We start from the raw sequence: 25,232 nt of genomic DNA on the forward strand, positions 1-25,232 counted from the left end.
CCTCCCCTCATATTTTGCTGACACCCCCTATAGATCATAACATAACAAATCAGAAGATGAGTAGTAGGCCAGTGTTTATAGCCTTGCTTGTAGTATACAGCAAGCTTACATTCGTCTTAGGAGGGTGCTTAGACTGCACAGAATGCAATGGAGGTGATGGTCAGCTCAATGGAACTTGTAAATGTGATGGCAACTGTGATTTGTTTGGGGATTGTTGCGAGTCTGTATTCGATCTAAGCACTTGTGCAGTAGGCAATAGTGATGCTCCACCTGGAGTTGACATTGTGTGTATTGACATTTATCCTGACAAAAGGATCCAACCTCAATATCTTGAGTCGTTTTGGATGGTGTCGAGCTGCCCCAGCAGTTGGTCGGATGATGAGGAGGCCTCAGTAAGAAAAAACTGCATAATTCTGGACAGCTCTCTCCCTCCCATCACAGATCTGGACACTGGAGGGGTCTATGCCAATGAATACTGTGCTGTTTGCAATGGAGTTGAGAACCTGATAGTTTGGCAACCCAATCTTGGCTGCACTGTGTTTGTTTACGAGCAAATTTCGCTATTAGATTACAATATCACTAAGCTCTTACAAGATGACCCTACTATCTTCGAAACTCAATGTCAAACCTGTTTGTATCAAATTCCTACTGTATCCAGTTACTCTCCAAGGCCTTGTATTTCAGCAGTATCCACATGTGTAAGCAAATCAGAACTAGAAGAATTAACAAGTGAACAATACAGTACTGAACACTATCAAAACTTAACAAGAGATTGTGTAACTGGACCATACGATATTCATACTGCTCAAAGTACCAATTACAGAAATAATGCATGTGCAATTTGTAATGGGGAGGATTCGTCTACTTGCATAGTCTCTCCAATCCCAAGACTTGAGATACCTGATGAATGCATTCTACCTGAAATTATAAGTGGAACTACTACATAGGAGGAGGAGGAGGTGGTGTCTCACCAGAGAGTGGTATTCCCTTTACCATTGCTCTGAGCAATCTCGGTGAGGGGCAAGTGGTTGTGACTGTACAAACAGAAACTGTGACTGTAATAGTAGAGTGTCCTGAAGGCCAGGCTGCTCTGGGGTTGGAGTGTAGACCTACTCTTTGCCCTGAAGGCTACGTGGAGACAGGCGGTCAATGTGCTTTTGTTGTCAAATCGATTAGCAATGCTAACATCAGTGTTCTGCAATGCTTGACTACTCTTGTAACTCTTAACAGCAATGTTACTTACATACTGCAAAGCAATGATTCTGTGCTGTTTGATGGTGAAGTGTTGACAATTGTCAAGATCGACTCTGATGGCCAGCCTGTAGTTTGCCTAAATGATTCTTTTATAGGAGATTTTGTCAACTGCCCAACAAAATTTGTTGTTTTGAATGAGACAGAGTACGTGAAAGTGAGCAACAATACTGTTCAATCTGAAGGGATTGTATATGAGGTTATCAAATTTGATGCTGTTGGTTCAGCAATTGTCTGCCCACCCAATGAAACAACAATCAATGAAACAAGAACTGTAATCATCTACTCCTACCCTTCTGGTTATTTAGAGTTGACTTACATTGGATGTTCATTGTCTGTAATTGGAAGTGCTCTTGTGTTGCTCACCTATGGGCTCTTTAAAAGCCTCAGAACACTGCCTAGTCTAATCCTCATGAATCTCTCTGCTGCCATTTTAGCGAATAATCTCTTTATTCTGATTGGAGGACCTGTCACTCAGGCATTCCCGAGCGTAAAATTGTGTGCAACTGTGGCTATTTGTTTGCACTTCTTTTTCTTGGCTCAATTCATGTGGATGTCCATTATGTCATTCCAAATGGCCAAAGGATTTCATCAAGCATGGAAATTAAAGATGGTTTCAAAATCTGAACAGAAAAGTTCCACAATGGTCGTGTACTTTTTGATTGGATGGGGAACACCTTTTTTGATAGTAGCCATCTCAATAATTGTGAATTTCTCCACTCAAAATCTGGTATTGTATGGTGTTCTGGATGATGGAAAATTAGGAAGTTGCTGGATCAACCATCTTGAATCGGCCATCATTTCGTTTATTGTCCCCCTAATCGTTTCTATGGTCATCAACTTTACCCTTTTTGTGATTGTGACTGTATTTCTCTGTCATTCGGCTAGGTCTAGTACAAGAATTGCCAACGAGAAAAGTCTTCCATATTTCCGTGTGAATGTTGCTGTGTTCTCAGTGACTGGACTTACCTGGGTGTTCGGTTTCGTAGCTCTGCTTGCTGGAACTAATTGGGCATGGTATCCGTTTATCATCTTCAACAGTACTCAAGGTTTTATGATCTTCATTACTTTCATCCTAACTAAGCGAGTCTTAAAGCTCTACTGGAAATTCCTGCTGTGCCGAAACGACACTGTGTCTAAGTCAACAAAAGGAACGAATGTACACTCTCCAGCAGGAAATGAAGCTGTGATGGTGAATATGAACACAAATGACATTAATGGTCAAGCTGTAATCAGCTATACTACTACAAAGAGTTTATAATCTGTTTATTAGTTACTGTTTGCTCATTACTTGTACTGCCCTTTGCAGCTCACTTGGAAGTTTAGGGCAAATGGTAAATTGCAAAAAACCACTGGAGATAAGTGTAACAGTTTACATAAGTAAGCCACAATACTATAGAACAAGGGACAAAGTTTAAATTTTGGAATAGACCAGATCTTTATGTTTTGTTGTTGTAGTTTTTCATGCTATTTGTTGTAGCTCACATATAAGCTCATGTGAAGTTTTGGCAAACAGTATTACTGTAAAATGCAAAAAACCACTTGTAACAGTTTACAGCTAAACCACAACTTGGCCAAATCTCTATCTACAAGTACTCAGTTTGGGCTGTAGGAGTAGCTTGATTACGAAATAAACTGCCTGTTCGTCTAGCTATTTTTTAAATTGTTGACTGAGAAACAGCCTGCTGCTGAACCAGTCTCCAATTCTCTGCCACAATGACATAGTACGCCACTTAACTCCTCTTGGTAAGGATTAGTTTTTCATGGCTACCCAACCAGTAGTTTATGCTGAATACTGTACTAGGTATAGCTAGATATCTATATATCCACATAAAGATCTGAATCCAAAATTTTAACTTTCCCTTGTTCTATATAGTATTGTGGTTTACTTGTGTAAACTGTTACACTTATCTCAAGTGGTTTTTTGCAATTGACTATTTGCTCCAAACTTCCAAGTGAGCTGCAAAGGGCAGTACATGTACATGTATTGCATGTTGACACATTTTATTGTGCTGCTAAAAGGTGGGAGGGGCTCACAGTTGCAGCATTTTTAATAGGTGTTGCTACTCAATTTACACTTTACTTTCACGTAAATACTGCTGAGAACTAGCTATAGATCTATCATGTTCAGTTAGATATAGTAGGTATGGATTGTGACACGGCAGCAACCATCATACAGGCCCATGTCAGACAATACCTAGCAAAGAGGATCTATTTTCAGAAACTGCTGGAGAAATCCCAGAAAGTAAGAGCCAGCTCTAGATCTAGTTCTAGATCTAGCTGTTAAAATTATTGTGTTGAGTTTGTCTGGGATTGGGTTGTTTCCACTTACAGGATGAAGCTGTCAGACATGAAAAGGAGCAACAGCAAGTGTCTGAAGGAGAAACACTGGTAATAAGGTGTGGTATATCATGGGATAAGAAAGAGTACATGTACGTAGTATTTTGTAGGTACAGGCTTCAAATGGAGATTGCTGAATTGGAAACTATTGCTTTAAACAAACGGAGACGAGAGAATGCAATGGCTACTAGGTTAGTATAAAAAGAAATAAGTGTAAAACTATAAATACTAGACGTGTCTTAATTTTGCAGAATACAGAGAGCCTGGAGAGAATACAGCAGTACCAACCTCAATTCTGTATCATCTATTCAACACACCACGGATTTGTTGCAATACTCTACTCATTCTAGTTCCTCGGCTATGGCAATGAATGGCAGTCATGTTCCTACATCAACAAGGAATGTTGTACAGGACAATGAAACTCACGCCAGTCGAGTGGGCCAGTCAGGTGAGTATCATAGCTCAGGAATGGCTAATGGAGTGATGCCCAGGAGGCATGCTTGGGTACCCGGATCAAATAGTTATCAACTGACGTCTAGACAACCACTCATAAAGAATTACATGTCATCTCAGAGCAAGTACAGACTTTGTTTTACGTCAGATCTCTCTGAAAGCTCCGGTGAAGAGCAAGAGCTCAGCACCACCTCTCACTCTAATGAAGAAGTGGAAAACGGCCATAGAAGCAGGAGTGAAGAAGATTGGCCGGGAATTTATACTCGAAATGATGACTTTGTTATGTCTATGGAAAGGCGTTTGAAAGAATTGGTCTCCACTACGGATGATTTAATTTTCTCTGATGAATTTGATGATGGAAGTTTTCAAAGTAATTCAGAAAGAGATAGCTTATTGGACAGTGCAACGTTAGAAATAGAAGATGTATCATCAAGACGCTCAATTTGCTCATCTCCACTGAGTCATGGATTAGTTGCTAATGAAATAACACACACCACATGACCACAGCAATAGTCCACTACACGCAGTGACTGTCCAGGAGCTCAAAGTATTCTTGAAGCGAAAGTGAAAGGTATAGAATATATATACCCATCCATACAAACTTGTGAATGTATGCGCATAATTTATTCATGATTTATATACAGCAATTTCGAAAGATCTTACAGCTTATTTGATCGTGAAAGATGACCTGGTTGTAGAAAACAAGTTACTCCACTAAAACGTCGCCCACTTGGCAAGGTAGGTACTGTCATCAACAACATGCGCTGTATTAATGTGTTTTAATTCTATAGGAACACACAGAGCTTATACCAGAGGAGTGTGTACCTACTTACTCATAGCCAACGATTAGTCTGGCCCCGCCCTCCCTAACTTGTATTGGCTGGAATTCGAGACTAGCCAACGATCATGTGATTCATGTATATTTTGAATGGCAGGTAATTTGAAACTCTAACCACATGATGCTAAAATGCGAGTCATTCCATGAATTTTATAATAAAAATCATGATCACAATTAAGGCGTGCTCTCTAAAGACTGGGTGGGGTGACTTAATATATTCCAGCTAGGCAGCAGGGAAAAGCATCTTTTAAGGTTCGAGGCTAGATCTACTATGGCGGCTTACAGCTATAAAGTTGAAAGTGCAAAAGTTCCTGAGGCTGCCTATGGTATAATGTCACAAGGTTTTGTAATTTCTTTTAGCCAGTTTGTTGTATTATATTGCTGTGCTGATTATGTGACCTACAGCCAATAACATCCATCAAATCCAATTATGTGATTGTACTTTAAATGACTTATTGCATAAATGTGCAATACACATTTTTTCTAATACCCATTATTCAAGTCATCTCAAAAGTGCAACTTAAAGCTAGGTAGCTTTTTTCTAATCTGAAAACTAACTTGAACAAGATTTTCAGCTTCGTGATCAGCAATAACACCTTTACAACACACTTAGCTAATTAATGCTGGTTGGGTACACTCGAGCACTACTTAACCTCGAGTATTATTGCATCATCCGAGTGCACACATTAAAACATTTATTGCTAGCTAAGTATATAAATCGGATGGAGCTAATGGGAGCATGTTGAAATATACACCCGAGATTTCTGAAGAGGCTATCGGAGAAATTATCCGGATGGAGATGGATAGGCAAAGTGTACATATAACCAAAATCGATAGAAAAATCTTTGAAGTTAAAGGATTTGCTTGGATTACATGTACAAAAAAGCATCCTGGAAAAAAGTATGAAAGGAAAATGGCGTAAGACATTGGCCTTCAGCTCATGCCTGGTGTAAAATTGATCTCAAGAAGCGAACAATTTGCTACCGGTATTTTCAAGGGTGCAAGAAGCATCGTTTTAAAGATAGGCCTAAACCTGAATTTACGGAGAATGCTATTGAGAAAATGGCGAAGTATGTTGTTACAGTGTTCAAAGTCTGGAAAGGCTTAATTAATAAAACACACCTTTACAGTACAGAAACAGGTGAAACTGATGGAGGCCATCACGATGAACAGTTATGTGTAAATGTCGAAATCTGAAAAGGTCATGCTGGAAAAGAATAAGCCATACTAAGTCAATTTAAATACAGTGTCATGTCATAATATAGCTGTAATATATGGATAGATCTACATCTGTTGCTACATTACAATACATGATTTTTTTTATTAAGCTGTTAGCTTAGCTCTTCTAGTAAACATTTACTGTACATAATTATACAATACTATTCACACTGCGCATGCGCATAATTAAGTTGAGAGTAATTAATTGTAATCATACAGCACATACCGTATAGCGCGAAATTTTCGAGGGGCTTAATTTTCGTGGATTTCGTGGGTTAGCAATCCTACACGAAAATTAAGTCCACGAAAATCGTTCTTTACCTGCTATAACGTGCAAGATTTAAAGGCGTGGCTTCCGGTAAGCAGTCATTCCGCGAACATTGTGCAACGGAATGGCTTTTAGAGGCCAATCCACGAAATATAAGTGCCTCGAAAATTTCGCGCTATACGGTATATGGTCACTGTTTATCTTAGGTCCCAGTTAGTCCATTATAAGTTGCTATGGCCTATGGAGGTGATTATGACAGTGATGACTACCGATATGATCAAGATTCTTATGGTGGTTATGATGAAGAGGACTATGACCCCCCTCCTCCTTCAGACAATGATGATGATTACCAGGAGGAGGATGGTATGAAAATACACACTATTATATTGCATACAGATCTATCAAGTATAGCATTATATAGGGTTAAATAATGGAAAAATGGTGATCATATACATGTGCTAGTCCTGTGAATACATTTGTGCTGGGTGATGTACAATGCAAATACAGATGATGACCTTGATGTAGACAGACGTTCTAAGTATGCACCTGAGATTTCACCAGCTGCTATTCGAGCAATAATTCTGAAGGAATTGGCCATGCATGGAGTAAACACAGAATTCGACATTCCAGATGAAGGACACTTCACATATCCTGAAAATCATGAAGGCAGCTTGAGATATTTCGAATCCAAAGGATTTGCTTGGTTTACATGTAAAAAGCAACACAAACCAAACAACAAAATTAGGCGCTGGCCTTCAGCTCACTCTTGGTGCTTCATCGATCTCAAAAAACAAGAGATTTGCTATCGATATGAGCAAGAGTGTAACACTCACAACACTGTAGCTCAACCTGGACCAGAATTCACAGAAGAAGCAATCCAAAAGATGGCCAAATGGGTGGTTAAGGGATTTTTGATCAAGACTCGGAGGATACAGCACGTTCCGCGAGTCAGCACGGACACGGATCAAACTGAAGGTGGACCACATGATGAAGGGAGGTGTGGAAAGTGTAAGCAATTGGGAAGAAGTTGCTGGAAAAAGTAGTTAACAATAGAATCTTGACGGTTGCACATTAGTTGAAATTATCTTTCTTTACCTTAATAATAGTTTTGTAGTGCACATGTGCATGCTTCTCATTAATTTGTTATGGCATCATTCAATTTCACTAATTCTAGTATAATTATGAAAGTGTGCGCAGAGCACATTACAATACATTGTACGTCCTGAGATAACTTCAATAATTCATTAAATCAGAACTCTGATACATACAAAATACACAGGCTATTTATACAAAAACAATACTAGAAAGAACCTTCTAGAACAATAGTACAGAAATGACTAAATAAGAACATGAAACCACTAGAACTAACACAACACAGTATTTACGGAATCACAGGTTTACAGTACAGTATTTACGGAATCACAAGTCTTTATCTTAATGTTAGTTCCATGTCGTAAGGATACCACATTTCCTCCCCTGTTAAATGTTAGTGTACCCACCATATCGATCAGGCCTGTTGCGATTTCTTTGCGGATATTGTCGAGCTGTTAATGCACCAGTCGAGGGTGACTCATCAGGTGGGGTCGGAGACGGATCAGTTGACTGATCAGGGGAAACTTCAAAATCTTGCAAATCCTTGTGAGCTGCCGTATCGTCAAAATCGTTTGGATTTGTTATATCGTCTTGTGACGACTCGGTGGTGGAAAGAGAATGAGTTCTATCACGTATGTGGTCGATATGTCGACGTAGTATCCTGCCATCATCAATTTCCACTTTGTAAGATACTGGTCCTGTCTGTTGTACAATGCTTCCTGGAAGCCATGTACCGAAATCTTTGAGCATTACTTGTTGACCAACAGAGAACGTCCTTGGTTTAGCATGTTTGTCATGTTGCTGTTTCTGTTTCATCTGCTTGTCAGATACGTTTCCCTCTGTGTTTGGTTTGAGGAGATCGAATCGTGTACGTACTTTTCTTTGAAGGAACAGTTCACTCGGTGAGACGTTAGTGGTAGCATGTGGAGTTGAGCGGTATGACAGTAAAAACTGAGCCAATCTTGTTTTCAAACTCAGTCCTTCTCTCTCTCCAGCTTTCATGGCTCTTTTGAACGTTTGTACAAATCGTTCAGCTTGGCCGTTCGTGGAGGGATGGTATGGAGCACTTCGTATGTGTCTTATGCCATTGGCTTGAACAAAATCGCTAAATTCTTGGGATGTGAATTGTGCACCATTGTCGGAAACAATCTGTTCTGGTAGTCCATACCGAGCAAATAGTGCTTGCAGTGCCTCGATCGTGTTTTGAGACGTAGTGGAAGACATCTGAATCACTTCTGGCCACTTGGAATGGGCGTCTACAACCACTAGAAACATTTTGTTCAAGAATGGACCAGCGTAGTCAATATGGATCCTTTTCCATGGGCTGTTTGGCCAAACCCAAGGATGGAGTGGTGCTAATGCAGGTTTAGAGGCTTGTTCCTGGCACGATAGGCACGCTTTTGCTTGGTTTTCGATGTCTTTATCGAGTCCACTCCACCACACGTAACTGCGGGCAATAGCCTTCATTCGGGACATTCCAGGGTGGTTCTCATGGAGAGCACGAAGGGTCTTTGCATGCAGGTTCTGTGGAATGATTGTGCGAATTCCCCACATCAAGCAACCACTTTCGATGCCAATTTCAAGACGGCGGTTGAAATATGGTTGTAGATCCGGTGTCACTTTCTGTGGCCATCCTGATTTGACATACTTTAACACCTTGCTTAAGGTTGGGTCACGTCGGGTAGCCGTCTGCACCTGCTGAGATGTTACAGGAAGAGCTTCGATTTGAGCCACATTGAAAGTGTGAATAGCATTAATGTCAGCCGTTTCGTACGAATCTTGTACTGGCAAGGGGAGACGTGATAATGCATCAGCATTGCTGTGTGCTTGAGTGGGCTTGAATTGGATATTGTAATCATAACCTGAGAGAAAAATTGCCCAACGTTGGAGACGAGCAGCTGCTAGGGACGGTATTCCTTTCTTTGGGCCAAATATAGCTGTCAGAGGTTTGTGATCAGTGATTAACGTGAATTTCCTGCCATACAAATACTGGTGAAACTTCTTGGTACCAAATACCAATGCCAGTGCTTCTTTCTCGAGTTGAGCATAGTTTTGTTCGCTTGTCGTTAGCGTGCGTGAAGCAAAACAGATTGGTCTCTCAGCCCCGTCTGGTAGTACATGAGAAATAACGGCTCCAATGCCGTAGGCTGACGCGTCCGCAGCCATGTTGATTGGTAGGTCCGGGTCATAGTGGGTGAGCACATCAGATGATGTAAGTTGTTTCTTTGCTTCTGTAAAAGCTTCCTGACATTCCTGTGTCCATTCCCACTTATGACTCGCTTGCAGAAGTTGGTTGATTGGGTAAAGGATGCTAGAGAGATTCTTGATGAACTTTCCGTAGTAGTTCAGCAACCCGAGGGAAGTTCTTGAACATTCTTTGGTTCTGGAGCCTGTGCAATAGCATCAACTTTACTTGGAAGAGCTTGGATTCCCTCTTTGCTGATCTGATGACCAAGATATTCTACCGACTTGGCCAAAAAGATACATTTTCCTTCTTCAATCGCAACCCGTGTTCCGTAAAAAGTTTGAGGACTTGCTCCAGATTGTGTAGGTGGTCTTCTTCATCCACTCCTGTTATCAACAGATCGTCTAAGTAGCAGATAACGTGAGGCACTCCACGTAGGATGGTGTCCATCAGTCTTTGGAATATTGCTGGGGCTGACGCCACGCCAAAAGGAAGTCAGCTGAACTGGTATAACCCTTGATGGGTGTTGATAGTCACGTATTTGGTAGAGTCCTTATCGAGTTCGACCTGTAGATACGCTTGTGACAAATCAAGCTTAGTGAAAAGGGAGCCATTTGCTAGTGTTGCGAATAGGTCTTCGGGTTTAGGCAAGGGGTACTGATCAACTTCAAGGTCTTGGTTGATAGTCACTTTATAGTCGCCGCAGAGTCGAAAACGTCCGTCTTTCTTGGGAACTGCGACCAACGGTGCTGCCCAGTCACTGCTAGGTATTTTCTGGATGATACCTTGTTGCTCCATGCGGTCCAATTCATCTCCAATAGCCTCTTTGGTTGCATAAGGAACAGGACGTGGTTTGAAAAACCGAGGAGTAGCATCTGGCCGTACTCTGAGAGTGGCTTTGTGTGAGGTCACAGTACCTAACTCGTCCTTGAACAATGAATCGTATTCGTGTAACAAATTCTTTAGTGTACCTGCAGGGGGAGATTTGACAGTTGCAATACATTTCCAGTCCAACTGGAGGTACTTCAGCCAATTGCGTCCAAAAAGACTTGGTCCACTTCCAGCAACCACCACCAGCACCAGCCGAGCCACCTGTTCTCCATAATTAACACACACATTAATCTGACCCGTTACCATCATAGCCTCATCTGTATATGTCTTTAGCCTTTAGCAAAATATTTGACTTACGCAGCTTGAATTTAGAGAACTTGGCCTTTCTGGTGGCCTCAGAGATAATAGATATTGCAGCTCCGGTATCGATTTCCATCTTGAGTGGAGTATCCTCGATCTTGACTGTAACTGTGATCGGCTGTGTAGAAGGCTCGGTCAATCGGTATAGGTGGTAAGTGTCAGCTTCTGAGTCGGTCAAGCTGTTCCCATCTGGTTCCACTAGGTGAGTTTTGAATCGTCTCTTCTCTGTCTTCTTGAACTGAGAGGGTGGGTTGGAGCGGCAGGCTGGTGCTATGTGTCCCTGCTTTCCACATGAATGACACTCTGCATCCTTGAAACGGCAATCAGCTGCAGAGTGATTCGACTTTCCACAGCGGTAACAAGGTTGGTTTGGCTGCGGTCTCCTTTTGCTTTGTATGCTCTTGATGGAGGGGTTGCTGGCCTTGAGTGCTCTGGTGTTGCTTTCTGCTGCTTCCATTCCCTGTGCGATTTCCATTGCTCTCTTCAAAGTAAGTTCTGTTTCGGCTAATAGTCTTCTTTGCATTGCTTCGCTTCGGAGTCCTGCAACGAAACGGTCACGTAGGGCTTCAGTGAGATACGCCCCAAAATTGCAGTGTGTTGCCAGCTTGCGTAGAGCTGCATCGTATTCTGCTAAAGATTCGTCAGGGACTTGATCCCTTTTTTGAAAATGAAAACGTTCTGCGATCACCGCTCGTGTCGGTTCGTAGTGCTTCCGTAGTGCAGCAAATATTTCTCCCTTTGTCTTCGATTTGGGAGCCTCAGGTGCAAGCAAGTCACATAGAAGACTGTAGGTCATTGCACCAATGGAGCTGAGGAGAATAGGTACTTGCTTATCATCAGGGACTGTATTCGCCGTGAAGTAGAGGTCTACCTGATCCAGGTAGGTCTTGATAGACTCTTGGTCTGGTCTGTAATTGTTGAGAGTTCCATAGTGTGTGGCTGCCATTGCTGTAGGCTACTTGATCCACAATCCTCGTCGCCAGTGAGATAACTTCAATAATTCATTAAATCAGAACTCTGATACATACAAAATACACAGGCTATTTATACAAAAACAATACTAGAAAGAACCTTCTAGAACAATAGTACAGAAATGACTAAATAAGAACATGAAACCACTAGAACTAACACAACACAGTATTTACGGAATCACAGGTTTACAGTACAGTATTTACGGAATCACAAGTCTTTATCTTAATGTTAGTTCCATGTCGTAAGGATACCACACGTCCTATATATTCTGGCCCACTTTACATAATTATGGGGCTCATTGTTATGTGTTCACTATTATTAGCTGTCCCACTAATTTATGAGGCTGAACAACAGGTGAACAGTTATTGTCAGAGAGCATTCACCCCATGCGTTGACATAACGGACATGCGATTAACTTCATTATGGGGAATGCATGATCAGAATCTATAATTAGAAAACAGTGTTTTTTTCGCCTTCGAAGATTGCCTAGATCTACATGTTTCAACTATATATTAGTGGCCTATTATTTCAACCACTGTACCATTAGTAAATGTAGTTAAAGCAGTCCATGAAAGTGTCAATGTAAGCTCATTTTTGGGTCCACACCACTTAGGGAAGGGGAATGGGGAGCTTCCTGTTAGAGCTATAATTATAAGTTGTCCCCCAGACACTCGGCTATGAACCATTTTTTCCAACTCCTATATTTTGAGTATTTATCTCCTCCTTTGCTACACCATGATCAGTATTTAGATGCTCCACTGAACATTCAAGACTGACTCTCTCAGGGAACTGTATAGACAAGACTCTGCAATCAAGGTTTATTTATTGCATGCATGCTTTTTTTCTGCTAAAAACTTCATTAATCATACAGGTGCATGCATTATCTTACTTGATTGATGCAATAGAGTCACTATAATGATTAAAGGGTGAATAGTGATAGATCTACCTCCGAATACTTTATTACATGGCAAATAATTATGTAGTCTCACACCAGCCCCGAATGTTTTCTATTGGAACGTTAGGTCGAAAACATGGGTCTGGAGAATTTCCTATGTATTAGTTATTGCCCAGCCAGAGTGCAACATGCCATATATTGCACTGGATGACATAATGCCCTCGGGCATTATATTGCTCCAGTGCAATATATGGCATGTTGCACGAGGGCGCCTGCAATAACTAACTTGTTGCCCAATGACGTTAAACTCGTCTGACTGGTCATATAAATCGTAATAAAAGACATGTGTTTTGAAGGAATTTAGTGTATTCATTAGTTTTGCTGAATTCCATAGTAAATTTTTTAGGTTTTCTTCCCACTAGTAGTTGTAAAAGTAGTAGCCTATAAAAGGGACCAACTGAGTATTGGGTGGGATGGTGGGGCATAAGTCCCTTAAAGAAATTTACTGCATTTACACACAGTGCAAGTGCATATAATCCAGTGCAATATATGGTAGCCATGGCAGTGATGCAACATTACAGAGCACTGGATTTCTTTGATCTGCCCACTCACTGGGCAACAACAACGAGTTGTGTTCACACGCCAAATTTCTTGGTGTGTTAACCGCTGCGGTCAATTGGAGGCAATAAGAAGGAAAGAAGTTATGCAAAGCAGCCTCTTGTTACGCTACTTGCTACAGTTTCCAGCTAGATGCAACTGACTTATTTAATAATCTTAATAATCTGTAAGACTATCACAGAGAGAAGTTCCATGGGTAGTTGCACAGAAGCAAGAGCTGAGTTGTAGATATTCAAGGATGTCTCCTGCCCCTCTCTATACTATAATTATATATGAAACCAGCAATCCAAACTCAAATGGTAGTACTGTAAATAAGAGTTGATTTGCGTCTTTTGCCCTGAGAATTGAGTCCATTCTCTATTAAAACATAACTGTCTCAGTCTAGATCTTTCCAGTGACTCTAGTAGTTGCTATAGCTTCTCTCCTATTCCTGCATGGTATATATAGCTGATTTAAGAACTGAGGGAGGACTCCTAGAGTTTCTAATTTATTTGCATAACTGTGGTCATCAACTATAATTATGATTTGTGACCACTGTTTACTATTAGCCACAGAAGTTCTCCAGACCCAACAAACATTAATTACAAAAAAAGCGTGAGGTATTTCGAAACTAAAGGATTTGCCTGGTTTATTTGCAAAAGCCACACGACAACAAAGGAAATTTCAAGCGCTGGCCTTCAGCTCACTCTTGGTGCTTCATTGATATAAAAAAAACAAATATGTTTCCGAGATGAAGTTCATCTTATTTCAAATGCATCTGTTAGGTTGACACTGTCAAGAGACTGTGTATCAAGAAGCTGCCCAAAGTGCTGGTCATCCAACTGAAGAGATTTGATTATGATTGGGAAAGGTGAGTGACCCCACCCCCCCTCCCTTTATGGTGTGTGTGAGAATGGGTGTGTCCTCTTGCAGGGAGACAGCTGTCAAGTTCAATGACTACTTTGAGTTCCCCAGAGAGTTTGACATGGCTCCGTACACAGCTGCTACCCTGGCCAAGACAGAGGGTGGTGAGTTATCATCGACAGTGGAAGCCATTGTTACATGTATCAGAGAGGCTCATGTTTTGTGTACAATTAATTGATAGACCTGTACAATGTATTAATTACGTGCTAACATTACTCCCCCTCTTCTTCACACACTCTCCAGGAGAGGGCGTCTCCAGTGGAAATATGGACAGTGGGGACAAGCCCAGCAGTACGCCTGGAGACGAGCCAGGTGATGGTGTGAGCACTAAGTACCGACTCAAGGGGATCGTGGTCCACAGTGGGCAGGCCAGCGGGGGACACTACTACTCTTTCATTCAAGTCAGGTAGGCCATCTTCCAGGAATAGCTGTCTATGGGGGGATCCCTGAAGGCTGGGTTCTGTGCATATCAATATACCACTGTAGATGGTCCTCAGATACATGTATAATACATGTGTAGCTGTTACATGTAGCTAGCTCCCTGTATCTTACATTGCTTGTTTGCAGGAAACCACCCGGCTCCAACACCCCCAAGTGGTTCAAGTTTGATGATGGAGATGTCACTGAAGCAAAAATAGAAGATGAAGAGGTTAGTACGGAGTTTCTAAACCTTTCATGCCATTAATATTACCTGCTGTGTAGGAGTTCAAGGCTCAGGCATTTGGTGGTGACTACACAGGAGAGGTCTATGACCATGTCCTAAAGAAGTGAGTGTTGTACATGTACAATGATGACAGTTGCTCACTACCCCCCCCCCCCCCATCACAGGACTCACTATCGCCGTCAGAAGAGATGGTGGAGTGCCTACTTACTGTTCTATGATAGACTGGACCAAGAGAGTGCATTTGATGGTGAGGGGTGGCAATACTTGTGTGCGGTGGCCCTAATCGTACAAGAATAGATAAGCTAATCTTGTACATGTATATGCACATACATACACTCTGTACGCCTACACTGTGTGCATGTGTGAGTGGATAGATGTTTCAATGTCAGATATTGGAATTTAGCTGCTCATTATTATGCTTTTTAACAGAGTGTCTAGAGAAGATGAGTCCCCTGCCTGGGCCCATCCAGCAGCTGGTGCAGAAACAGAACATGGAGTTCAATCACAACAAGGGACATTTCAACTACTCATACTTCCACTTCATGAAGCAGCTGCTCAATCTAAACTATAACTACATCAGAGCTCAACTGGAACAAGACCCCTCCAAAACTGTGAGCAACCAAATCCATTTACTGTATGAATCAGCATTGAAACATTTGTTTTTATACCACATGTACAGGCTGAGTTGGAGTCCCTTGGGTTGAGGTGTGTACAGCTGGCAACAACCTTCCTGTTTCATTGTGGATTCCATACAAAGAAGACGTTGAGGTTAGTCCAAGTTTTTCGCTAAATCGAGCCGACTTTTGAGGGGTGGTCCTACACACTGTTATGTATACAGTATTATATCTGCATCCAGCTCAGATATATGTACAGTACGTCCCACTGTATTTGTGCATGTCAACTATTATTATTCCCCACCCCACACCACCCCCTGCAGAGGTCCAGCGTCTGACTGATACGAGGCCATCCAGCCGTACCTCATGTACAGTATGAACATTCGCCATTGGTTTGTGGACACTGTGTTCCTACAGCACAAAGGCAGGTTCTGTGAGTACCTCCTCGAGTGCCCCTCCGTTGAGGTGAGTCTCCACAGCTACCTGTAGTACAGCTGTGTACAGTTGAGGCAGCCCCTGCCATCCTTTGTTTTTTCAGTATGTAATATCCCCTAGCTATTAATTTTGTTTTCATGAATTTGTTGGTAATTTTTAACTTTGTACAGATAAGGAATGTATTTGCCAAGCTGCTCACCTTCCTGTGCTGGGTAACCAACAAAGACCCTAAGATCGAAGTGGAGGTTACCACTCACAATGGAATAGGTACACACACACCATACCCTAGCCAGGGTTAATTTCAGGAGAAAAAATTAGGGGGGGCTTTTGGATATAGTTTACCCCCTCTTGGAATTCAAACATAGTATCAACATTGCCCCCCCCCCCCTAAAATTTGCTCTTGGAAATTTCCTGACATTGAATCAACAGCCAATCAATTGCCAACCAATCAAGTGTGGCCATTTAATAATGGAGTCTGGGACATTAGTTTATGACAATGTCATATCTCCTTTTGTACAGAGAAATCTCAGACTGTGTTTAGTGAGATAGCACTCAACGGTCTGTTGCAGCTGCTCAAGAAGGAGGTCTCAAATCACAGCAGACATTTACAGCAGTATTTCCAAGTCTTCCTCAACTATGCCAGCAAGGGGTCATTTGAAGTGAGTTAGGGCTCAACAGAGTACCATCTATAGACTGGTAGTTTTTTTGATTCCTTTGATATAGCGATGAGACTGTGGGAATTCCTTGAGTACTATTCTATGCACTTTTGGAGCTAATTTGTGCCAATATTGTGCCGCAATGGCTACATAGACACTTGGCAGCACCATCGTCTTTTAACCTCCCTCAAAGGTACCGACTGAGTAGGTTGTCATCAGTAACTCGAGTGTGTCCCCCCCCCCCAGGGTTCACGCACCACTCTGACGGGCTCATTGAGTCATCCAACACGGACAAAACCACTACCAGAAGAAAGCCTATCTTTGTATCAAATTTCTAATTCACATGTGCAATAGGTAACTGTGTGCTTTGGGTTTCAAAATGACACTTATATTGTTTTTCCTCCAGATGTCACCAGTTACAGAAGATATTAAACGAGGACAGCTACCTAAAGCAAGTGTGGAGCATGGCGTTAGTTTGGCTGCAGACGGAAATGGACAGGGTAAGATTACTAGTACTCTAAGCACCAATTCCAACACCAGCTGTTTCCTTCGCAGAGGCCGTACACTGGCACTGGGTACAGCTACTCCAGTTGGTCTCCACCTGCCCAGTCCAACGAAGCGTCCAACGGTTATTTCCTAGAGCGCTCCAACAGTGCTAAGCTAACACTCAAGAGAGCAAAGGAGCTGTTCCCTCTACCAGTAAGTCAACTAGCTATTAAAAATAATATAGAAGCCATCATTACAACAACAAAAAAGAATTCTACAACTCAACATAAAACTGCATTTCACTATCCCCATGCATTTCCAGGAGCCCCCAGCTGAGAGCCGTGAGGAAGAGCAGGAGATTGTACCCGGAGGTGACCCGGATGCTGGGATGCCAGCTGAGGCTGCCGAGACCCACGGGACAGAGCGTGGTGGTGACCATGAGAACGAACCCGAGCGACCTCCGTCTCCACCACTCTTGGACACCATTGACGAAGTTAATGTAACTGATGAGAACACTAGCTCTCAGCAACTGCAAGAGACTGACTAAAAATATTTAGTAATAATAGTTTTGTGTCTTTTATCTTTGTAGAAGTCCTGATTGTTGTAATGGTGCTGTGTGGTACATGTACATGCAGGGTTGTTTCACTGCATTAATATTTACTGTGCTTGAAATATTTAACACGCAGGATTTAATAAATTGTCATTTTACTTTCAGAGTTATATAAATACAATGTGTTGTGATTAAATTGTCCTACGCCATTGCGCATGCCCACAAAACCGCAAACTGACCAGCCCCTCCCCTCACATTTTGCCGACGCGTATATACACCCCTACACCCCTATCTATATATACAATGTATCTGCCTCAGATACCTATATACAATCATAACAAATCACAAGATGAGTAGTAGGCCAGTGTTTATAGCCTTGCTTGTAGTCTACAGCAAGCTTACATTCGTCTTAGGAGGGTGCTTAGACTGCACAGAATGCAATGGAGGTGATGGTCAGCTCAATGGAACTTGTAAATGTGATGGCAACTGTGATTTGTTTGGGGATTGTTGTGAGTCTGTATTCGATCTAAGCACTTGTGTAGTGGGCAATAGTGATGCTCCACCTGGAGTTGACATTGTGTGTATTGACATTTATCCTGACAAAAGGATCCAACCTCAATATCTTGAGTCGTTTTGGATGGTGTCGAGCTGCCCCAGCAGTTGGTCGGATGATGAGGAGGCCTCAGTAAAAAAAACTGCATAATTCTGGACCGCTCTCTCCCTCCCATCACAGATCTGGACACTGGAGGGGTCTATGCCAATGAATACTGTGCTGTTTGCAATGGAGTTGAGAACCTGATAGTTTGGCAACCCAATCTTGGCTGCACTATGTTTGTTTACGAGCAAATTGAGCTATTAGATTACAATATCACTAAGCTCTTAGAAGATGACCCTACTATCTTTGAAACTCAATGTCAAACCTGTTTGTATCAAATTCCTACTGTATCCAGTTACTCTCCAAGGCCTTGTATTTCAGCAGTATCCACATGTGTAAGCAAATCAGAACTAGAAGAACTAACAAGTGAACAATACAGTATTGAACACTATCAAAACTTAACAAGAGATTGTGTAACTGGACCATACGATATTCATACTGCTCAAAGTACCAATTACAGAAATAATGCATGTGCAATTTGTAACGGGGAGGATTCGTCTACTTGCATAGTCTCTCCAATCCCAAGACTTGAGATACCTGATGAATGCATTCTACCTGAAATTATAAGTGGAACTACTACAATAGGAGGAGGAGGAGGTGGTGTCTCACCAGAGAGTGGTATTCCCTTTACCATTGCTCTGAGCAATCTCGGTGAGGGGCAAGTGGTTGTGACTGTACAAACAGAAACTGTGACTGTAATAGTAGAGTGTCCTGAAGGCCAGGCTGCTCTGGGGTTGGAGTGTAGACCTACTCTTTGCCCTGAAGGCTACGTGGAGACAGGCGGTCAATGTGCTTTTGTTGTCAAATCGATTAGCAATGCTAACATCAGTGTTCTGCAATGCTTGACTACTCTTGTAACTCTTAACAGCAATGTTACTTACATACTGCAAAGCAATGATTCTGTGCTGTTTGATGGTGAAGTGTTGACAATTGTCAAGATCGACTCTGATGGCCAGCCTGTAGTTTGCCTAAATGATTCTTTTATAGGAGATTTTGTCAACTGCCCAACAAAATTTGTTGTTTTGAATGAGACAGAGTACGTGAAAGTGAGCAACAATACTGTTCAATCTGAAGGGATTGTATATGAGGTTATCAAATTTGATGCTGTTGGTTCAGCAATTGTCTGCCCACCCAATGAAACAACAATCAACGAAACAAGCACTGTAATCATATACTCCTATGCTTCTGGTTATTTAGAGTTGACTTACATTGGATGTTCATTGTCTGTAATTGGAAGTGCTCTTGTGTTGCTCACCTATGGGCTCTTTAAAAGCCTCAGAACACTGCCTAGTCTAATCCTCATGAATCTCTCTGCTGCCATTTTAGCGAATAATCTCTTTATTCTGATTGGAGGACCTGTCACTCAGGCATTCCCGAGCGTACAATTGTGTGCAACTGTGGCTATTTGTTTGCACTTCTTTTTCTTGGCTCAATTCATGTGGATGTCCATTATGTCATTCCAAATGGCCAAAGGATTTCATCAAGCATGGAAATTAAAGATGGTTTCAAAATCTGAACAGAAAAGTTCCACAATGGTCGTGTACTTTTTGATTGGATGGGGAACACCTTTTTTGATAGTAGCCATCTCAATAATTGTGAATTTCTCCACTCAAAATCTGGTATTGTATGGTGTTCTGGATGATGGAAAATTAGGAAGTTGCTGGATCAACCATCTTGAATCGGCCATCATTTCGTTTATTGTCCCCCTAATCGTTTCTATGGTCATCAACTTTACCCTTTTTGTGATTGTGACTGTATTTCTCTGTCATTCGGCTAGGTCTAGTACAAGAATTGCCAACGAGAAAAGTCTTCCATATTTCCGTGTGAATGTTGCTGTGTTCTCAGTGACTGGACTTACCTGGGTGTTCGGTTTCGTAGCTCTGCTTGCTGGAACTAATTGGGCATGGTATCCGTTTATCATCTTCAACAGTACTCAAGGTTTTATGATCTTCATTACTTTCATCCTAACTAAGCGAGTCTTAAAGCTCTACTGGAAATTCCTGCTGTGCCGAAACGACACTGTGTCTAAGTCAACAAAAGGAACGAATGTACACTCTCCAGCAGGAAATGAACTTATTTTGAATATGAACACAAATGATATTAATGGTCAAGCTGTAATCAGCTATACTACTACAAAGAGTTTTTAATCTGTTTATTAGTTACTGTTTGCATGCTCATTACTTGTACATGTATTGCATGTTGACACATTTTATTGTGCTGCTAAAAGGTGGGAGGGGCTCACAGTTGCAGCATTTTAATAGGTGTTGCTACTCAATTTACACTTTACTTTCACGAGATACTGCTGAGATCTAGCTATAGATCTATCATGTTCAGTTAGATCTAGTAGGTATGGATTGTGACACGGCAGCAACCATCATACAGGCCCATGTCAGACGATACCTAGCAAAGAGGATCTATTTTCAGAAACTGCTGGAGAAATTCCAGAAAGTAAGAGCCAGCTCTAGATCTAGATCTAGCTCTAGCTGTTAAAATTATTGTGTTGAGCTTGTCTGGGATTGGGTTGTTTCCACTTACAGGATGAAGCTGTCAGACATGAAAAGGAGCAACAGCAAGTGTCTGAAGGAGAAACACTGGTGATAAGGTGTGGTAGATCATGCATGGGATAAGAAAGAGTACGTAGTATTTTGTAGGTACAGGCTTCAAATGGAGATTGCTAAATTGCTTTAAACAAACGGAGACGAGAGAATGCAATGGCTACTAGGTTAGTATAAAAAGAAATAAGTGTAAAACTATAAATACTGACGTGTCTTAATTTTGCAGAATACAGAGAGCCTGGAGAGAATACAGCAGTACCAACCTCAATTCTGTATCATCTATTCAACACACCACGGATTTGTTGCAATACTCTACTCATTCTAGTTCCTTGGCTATGGCAATGAATGGCAGTCATGTTCCTACATCAACAAGGAATGTTGTACAGGACAATGGAACTCACACCAGTCGAGTGGGCCAGTTAGGTGAGTATCATAGCTCAGGAATGGCTAATGGAGTGATGCCCAGGAAGTGTGATTGGGTACCCAGATTAAACAGTTATCAACTGATGTCTAGACTATCACTCACAAAGAATTACATGTCATCTCAGAGCAAATACTGCCCTTTGCAGCTCACTTGGAAGTTTTGGGCAAGCAGTAAATTGCAAAAAATCACTTGAGATAATTGTAACAGTTTACATAAGTAAACCACAATATACTATAGAACAAGGTATACAAAGTTTAAATTTTAGAACAGATCTTTATGTGGATATATACATCTGGCTATACCTACAGTATATTCAGCATAAACTACTAGTTGGGTAACCAGGAAAAACTAATCCTTATCAAGAGGAGAGTTAAGTGGCGTATTAAGTGGCAGAGAATTGGAAACTGGTTCAGCAGCAGGCTGTTTCTCAGTCAACAATTTTAAGGTTTAGGCAGTTTATATCGTAATCAAGCTACCCCTAGAGCCCAAAATTTGTACCTTATAGATAGAGATCTGGCCAAGTTGTGGTTTAGCTGTAAACTGTTACACTTACCTCAAGTGGTTTTTTGCATTTTACAGTAATATGTACTAGCTATTTGCCAAAACTTCACGTGAGCTGACGTGAGCTACAACAAATCATGAGCGTGAAAAAACTACAACAAAAAAACACAAAGATCTGGTCTATTCCAAACTTTGTCCCTTGCTCTCTAGTATTGTGGTTTACTTATGTAAACTGTTACACTTATCTCAAGTGGTTTTTTGCAATTTACTATTTGCCCTAAACTTCCAAGTGAGCTGCAAAGGGCAGTACAGACTCTGTTTATGTCAGATCTCTCTGAAAGCTCCAGTGAAGAGCAAGACCTCAGTACCACCTCTCACTCCAATGAGGAACTGAAAAATGGCCATAGTAGCAGGAGTGAAGAAGATTGGCCGGGAATGGATACTCAAAATGATGAGTTGTTTATGTCTATGGAAAGGCGTTTGAAGGAATTGGTCTCCACTACGGATGATTTAGTGATGAATTTGATGATGGAAGTAATTCCGAAAGAGATAGCTTATTGGACAGTGCAACGCTGGAAATAGAAGACATATCATCAAGACGCTCAATTTGCTCATCTCCACTAAGTCACGGATCAGTTGCTAATGGGCCCGTCTTGTCAAAAATGGTGATTTTGCTCCGTTTTGCTACTTTTGCTGACGTAGCAATGATATTCATTGATTTGTGACATCACAAATCATCTTGTTGTTATTTGCTACATCCAAAGGTCATGTGATGTCTACCTGCAACTACACAGTTGGTATTGGTCATTATGTCACAGGGGCGTGGCAATTGAGCTTACTACGTAGCCAAATCGTCCCAAAAGTCATAAAAATCACTGTTTTTGACAAGATGGGCCGCTCTAGCAAAGAAGAGGCTAGCCTAACTCCTGTAAGTTAGTACAGATGAAAAGTACACTATTGTAGTACATGCTGCTCAAAAATCAGACCTTGACTAATATAAAATCGAAAGTTGTATTCCTAACATATTTGCCACCAAAAAACAATAAAATGCAGTATTTCTCAGAACTTACTAGTAGCCCAGACTTCCGTTGAAGCTTACAAGTTGAACAATAATTATACTCAGGTACATGCACAACAAATTTCAGATCTTAACTCAAACAAATAAGCTACTTTTATTCCTAACATATTTTTGGAAGTACACATCTTCAGACAGCCATTTTATATTGATGATGTCATATGATGTAACAGGTGGTGGTCCAATGGAAGCGCCAATAGTTGAACTTTCAGTGCCTGCACTCAAATAGATCATATCACTTTTACTTTAGAAGATATGCCACAAAATGTAAAAAATGTGTACCAAAAAAAATCTACTCTCTTTGGTTGTTGCACTGTACACGCAATGACTGTCCAGGAGCTCAAAGTCTTCTTGAAGCGAAAGTGAAAGGTATAGAATATATATGCCCACCCATACAAACCTGTAAATATATACATATATTCTATATATACAGCAATTTCGAAAGATCTTACAGCCTATTTGATCGTGAAAGATGACCTGGTTGTAGAAAACAAGTTACTCCACTAAAACGTCGCCCACTTGGCAAGGTAGGTGGTATTGTCATCAACAACATGCGCTGTATTAATGTGTTTTGTTTTAATTCTATAGGAACACACAGAGCTTATACCAGAGGAGTGTGTACCTACTTACTTATGAGTAAGTAAGCCAACGATTAGTCTGGCCCCGCCCTCCCTAACTTGTATTGGCTAGAATTTGAGACTAGCCAACGATCATGTGATTCATGTATATTTTAAATGGCAGGTAATTTGAAACTCTAACCACATGATGCTAAAATGCGAGTCATTCCATGAATTTTATAATAAAAATCATGATCACAATTAAGGCGTGTTCTCTAAAGACTGGGTGGGGTGACTTAATATATTCCAGCTAGGCAGCAGGGAAAAGCATCTTTTAAGGTTCGAGGCTAGATCTACTATGGCGGCTTACAGCTATAAAGTTGAAAGTGCAAAAGTTCCTGAGGCTGCCTATGGTATAATGTCACAAGGTTTTGTAATTTCTTTTAGCCAGTTTGTTGTATTATATTGCTGTGCTGATTATGTGACCTACAGCCAATAACATCCATCAAATCCAATTATGTGATTGTACTTTAAATGACTTATTGCATAAATGTGCAATACACACTTTTTCTAATACCCATAATTCATCATTATTCAAGTCATCTCAAAAGTGCAACTTAAAGCTAGGTAGCTTTTTTCTAATCTGAAAACTAACTTGAACAAGATTTTCAGCTTTGTGATCAGCAATAACACCTTTACAACACACTTAGCTAATTAATGCTGGTTGGATACACTCGAGCACTACTTAACCTTCGAGTATGATTGCATCATCCGAGTGCACACATTAAAACATTTATTGCTAGCTAAGTATATAAATCGGATGCAACCATGTATTTTCTGTAATAGGAGCTAATGGGAGCATCAAGAGTGCATAAGAAGAGAAGAGTGTCGAACTACTGATACTTCTACACAAACACTGTGCACAAAGTAACGTGACATCCTGTCAATTGCACGTGAGCAACTCGCAATTGATGACGTTTGCGCATAATTACGCAACGCACAAAAGTTCTTAATAGTGAGTAAACAGTGCAAGTGAAGAGGATCAACTCGACTATTGTCTCTATTTAGATGATTTTTGTGAAGAGATCGTCTCCTATCAGTGTGCAGTGAGCAGCTCCACAAGCTCTGAACGTTGAACGGGAACAACTAGCTAGAATTGTTCGATTACCACACCCCTAAAAACGTCACGGTTAACATTTACTAGGAGATTACTAGTAAATTTACAATACTTTATCACGTGCGAGTCATGTTACTTTGTGCACAGTGTTTGTGTAGAAGTATCAGTAGTTCGACACTCTTCTCTTCTTATGCACTCTTGGGAGCATGTTGAAATATACACCCGAGATTTCTGAAGAGGCTATCGGAGAAATTATCCGGATGGAGATGGATAGGCAAAGTGTACATATAACCAAAATCGATAGAAAAATCTTTGAAGTTAAAGGATTTGCTTGGATTACATGTACAAAAAAGCATCCTGGAAAGAAGTATGAAAAGGAAAATGGCGTAAGACATTGGCCTTCAGCTCATGCCTGGTGTAAAATTGATCTCAAGAAGCGAACAATTTGCTACCGGTATTTTCAAGGGTGCAAGAAGCATCGTTTTAAAGATAGGCCTAAACCTGAATTTACGGAGAATGCTATTGAGAAAATGGCGAAGTATGTTGTTACAGCGTTCAAAGTATGGAAAGGCTTAATTGATAAAACACATCTTTACAGTACAGAAACAGGTGAAACCGATGGAGGCCATCACGATGAACAGTTATGTGTCAAGTGTCGAAATCTGAAAAGGTCATGCTGGAAAAGAATAAGCCATACTAAGTCAATTTAAATACAGTGT

General features: G+C 41.1%; 5 protein-coding genes and 1 pseudogene across 10 annotated transcripts; 4 read left to right on the forward strand and 2 right to left on the reverse strand.

Moving 5' to 3' along the window:
• Positions 1-8: 8 nt before the first annotated feature.
• Positions 9-2,737, forward strand: LOC135341407 (uncharacterized; annotated as a pseudogene).
• Positions 2,738-3,278: 541 nt separating this feature from the next.
• LOC135341411 (uncharacterized) lies at positions 3,279-24,258 on the forward strand. 6 transcript variants are annotated; one of them, XM_064537951.1, is made up of 8 exons: positions 3,279-3,496; positions 3,586-3,650; positions 3,702-3,782; positions 3,843-4,615; positions 4,689-4,782; positions 4,836-5,952; positions 6,013-6,731; positions 6,876-7,527. In XM_064537951.1, exons 1-4 carry the CDS (start codon positions 3,398-3,400, stop codon positions 4,543-4,545), a joined length of 948 nt encoding a protein of 315 aa, XP_064394021.1. In that variant the 5' UTR covers positions 3,279-3,397; the 3' UTR covers positions 4,546-4,615; positions 4,689-4,782; positions 4,836-5,952; positions 6,013-6,731; positions 6,876-7,527. The 6 variants fall into 6 exon arrangements, with proteins under 6 accessions (XP_064394021.1, XP_064394022.1, XP_064394025.1 ...); XM_064537952.1 differs by having other exon boundaries at positions 4,836-4,979; XM_064537955.1 differs by having other exon boundaries at positions 3,843-4,039; positions 4,193-4,615; positions 4,836-6,731.
• On the reverse strand, positions 7,597-9,626 carry LOC135341409 (uncharacterized protein K02A2.6-like). The gene has a single exon (XM_064537947.1). The coding sequence runs from the start codon at positions 9,624-9,626 to the stop codon at positions 7,848-7,850; it is 1,779 nt and encodes a 592-aa protein (XP_064394017.1). The 3' UTR covers positions 7,597-7,847.
• LOC135341410 (uncharacterized) lies at positions 7,597-12,069 on the reverse strand. Its single transcript, XM_064537948.1, has 2 exons — positions 10,834-12,069; positions 7,597-10,737 (listed from the first exon to the last, which is right to left on the reverse strand). The coding sequence occupies exons 1-2, from the start codon at positions 11,780-11,782 to the stop codon at positions 10,454-10,456; spliced, it is 1,233 nt and encodes a 410-aa protein (XP_064394018.1). The 5' UTR covers positions 11,783-12,069; the 3' UTR covers positions 7,597-10,453.
• Positions 12,575-17,793, forward strand: LOC135341412 (probable ubiquitin carboxyl-terminal hydrolase FAF-X). Its single transcript, XM_064537956.1, has 17 exons — positions 12,575-12,624; positions 14,086-14,171; positions 14,234-14,328; positions 14,468-14,630; positions 14,792-14,873; positions 14,927-14,991; positions 15,053-15,135; positions 15,318-15,499; positions 15,568-15,656; positions 15,826-15,967; positions 16,108-16,204; positions 16,457-16,596; positions 16,661-16,786; positions 16,840-16,947; positions 17,000-17,093; positions 17,149-17,292; positions 17,402-17,793. Exons 3-10 carry the CDS (start codon positions 14,286-14,288, stop codon positions 15,842-15,844), a joined length of 726 nt encoding a protein of 241 aa, XP_064394026.1. The 5' UTR covers positions 12,575-12,624; positions 14,086-14,171; positions 14,234-14,285; the 3' UTR covers positions 15,845-15,967; positions 16,108-16,204; positions 16,457-16,596; positions 16,661-16,786; positions 16,840-16,947; positions 17,000-17,093; positions 17,149-17,292; positions 17,402-17,793.
• LOC135341408 (uncharacterized) lies at positions 17,929-20,435 on the forward strand. Its single transcript, XM_064537946.1, has one exon. It carries the CDS (start codon positions 18,458-18,460, stop codon positions 20,429-20,431), a length of 1,974 nt encoding a protein of 657 aa, XP_064394016.1. The 5' UTR covers positions 17,929-18,457; the 3' UTR covers positions 20,432-20,435.
• Positions 24,259-25,232: the final 974 nt, after the last annotated feature.

The sequence above is a fragment of the Halichondria panicea genome, chromosome 9 (assembly GCF_963675165.1).
Source record: "Halichondria panicea chromosome 9, odHalPani1.1, whole genome shotgun sequence".
Taxonomy (NCBI): domain Eukaryota; kingdom Metazoa; phylum Porifera; class Demospongiae; order Suberitida; family Halichondriidae; genus Halichondria; species Halichondria panicea.

Excerpts from the sequence above, each read along its gene's own strand:
- LOC135341411 (XM_064537953.1), top strand. The coding sequence starts at position 3,398 with ATGGATTGTGACACGGCAGCAACCATCATACAGGCCCATGTCAGACAA. Across the intron at positions 3,497-3,585 it reads TGCTGGAGAAATCCCAGAAA|GATGAAGCTGTCAGACATGA; the intron begins GTAAGAGCCAGC and ends TTCCACTTACAG. Across the intron at positions 3,651-3,701 it reads GGAGAAACACTGGTAATAAG|GTACAGGCTTCAAATGGAGA; the intron begins GTGTGGTATATC and ends AGTATTTTGTAG.
- LOC135341409 (XM_064537947.1), bottom strand. The coding sequence starts at position 9,626 with ATGGCTGCGGACGCGTCAGCCTACGGCATTGGAGCCGTTATTTCTCAT.
- LOC135341408 (XM_064537946.1), top strand. The coding sequence starts at position 18,458 with ATGTTTGTTTACGAGCAAATTGAGCTATTAGATTACAATATCACTAAG.
- LOC135341412 (XM_064537956.1), top strand. The coding sequence starts at position 14,286 with ATGGCTCCGTACACAGCTGCTACCCTGGCCAAGACAGAGGGTG. Across the intron at positions 14,631-14,791 it reads TACTCTTTCATTCAAGTCAG|GAAACCACCCGGCTCCAACA; the intron begins GTAGGCCATCTT and ends GCTTGTTTGCAG. Across the intron at positions 15,500-15,567 it reads AACAAGACCCCTCCAAAACT|GCTGAGTTGGAGTCCCTTGG; the intron begins GTGAGCAACCAA and ends CCACATGTACAG.
- LOC135341410 (XM_064537948.1), bottom strand. The coding sequence starts at position 11,782 with ATGGCAGCCACACACTATGGAACTCTCAACAATTACAGACCAGACCAA. Across the intron at positions 10,738-10,833 it reads GTTCTCTAAATTCAAGCTGC|GTGGCTCGGCTGGTGCTGGT; the intron begins GTAAGTCAAATA and ends TATGGAGAACAG.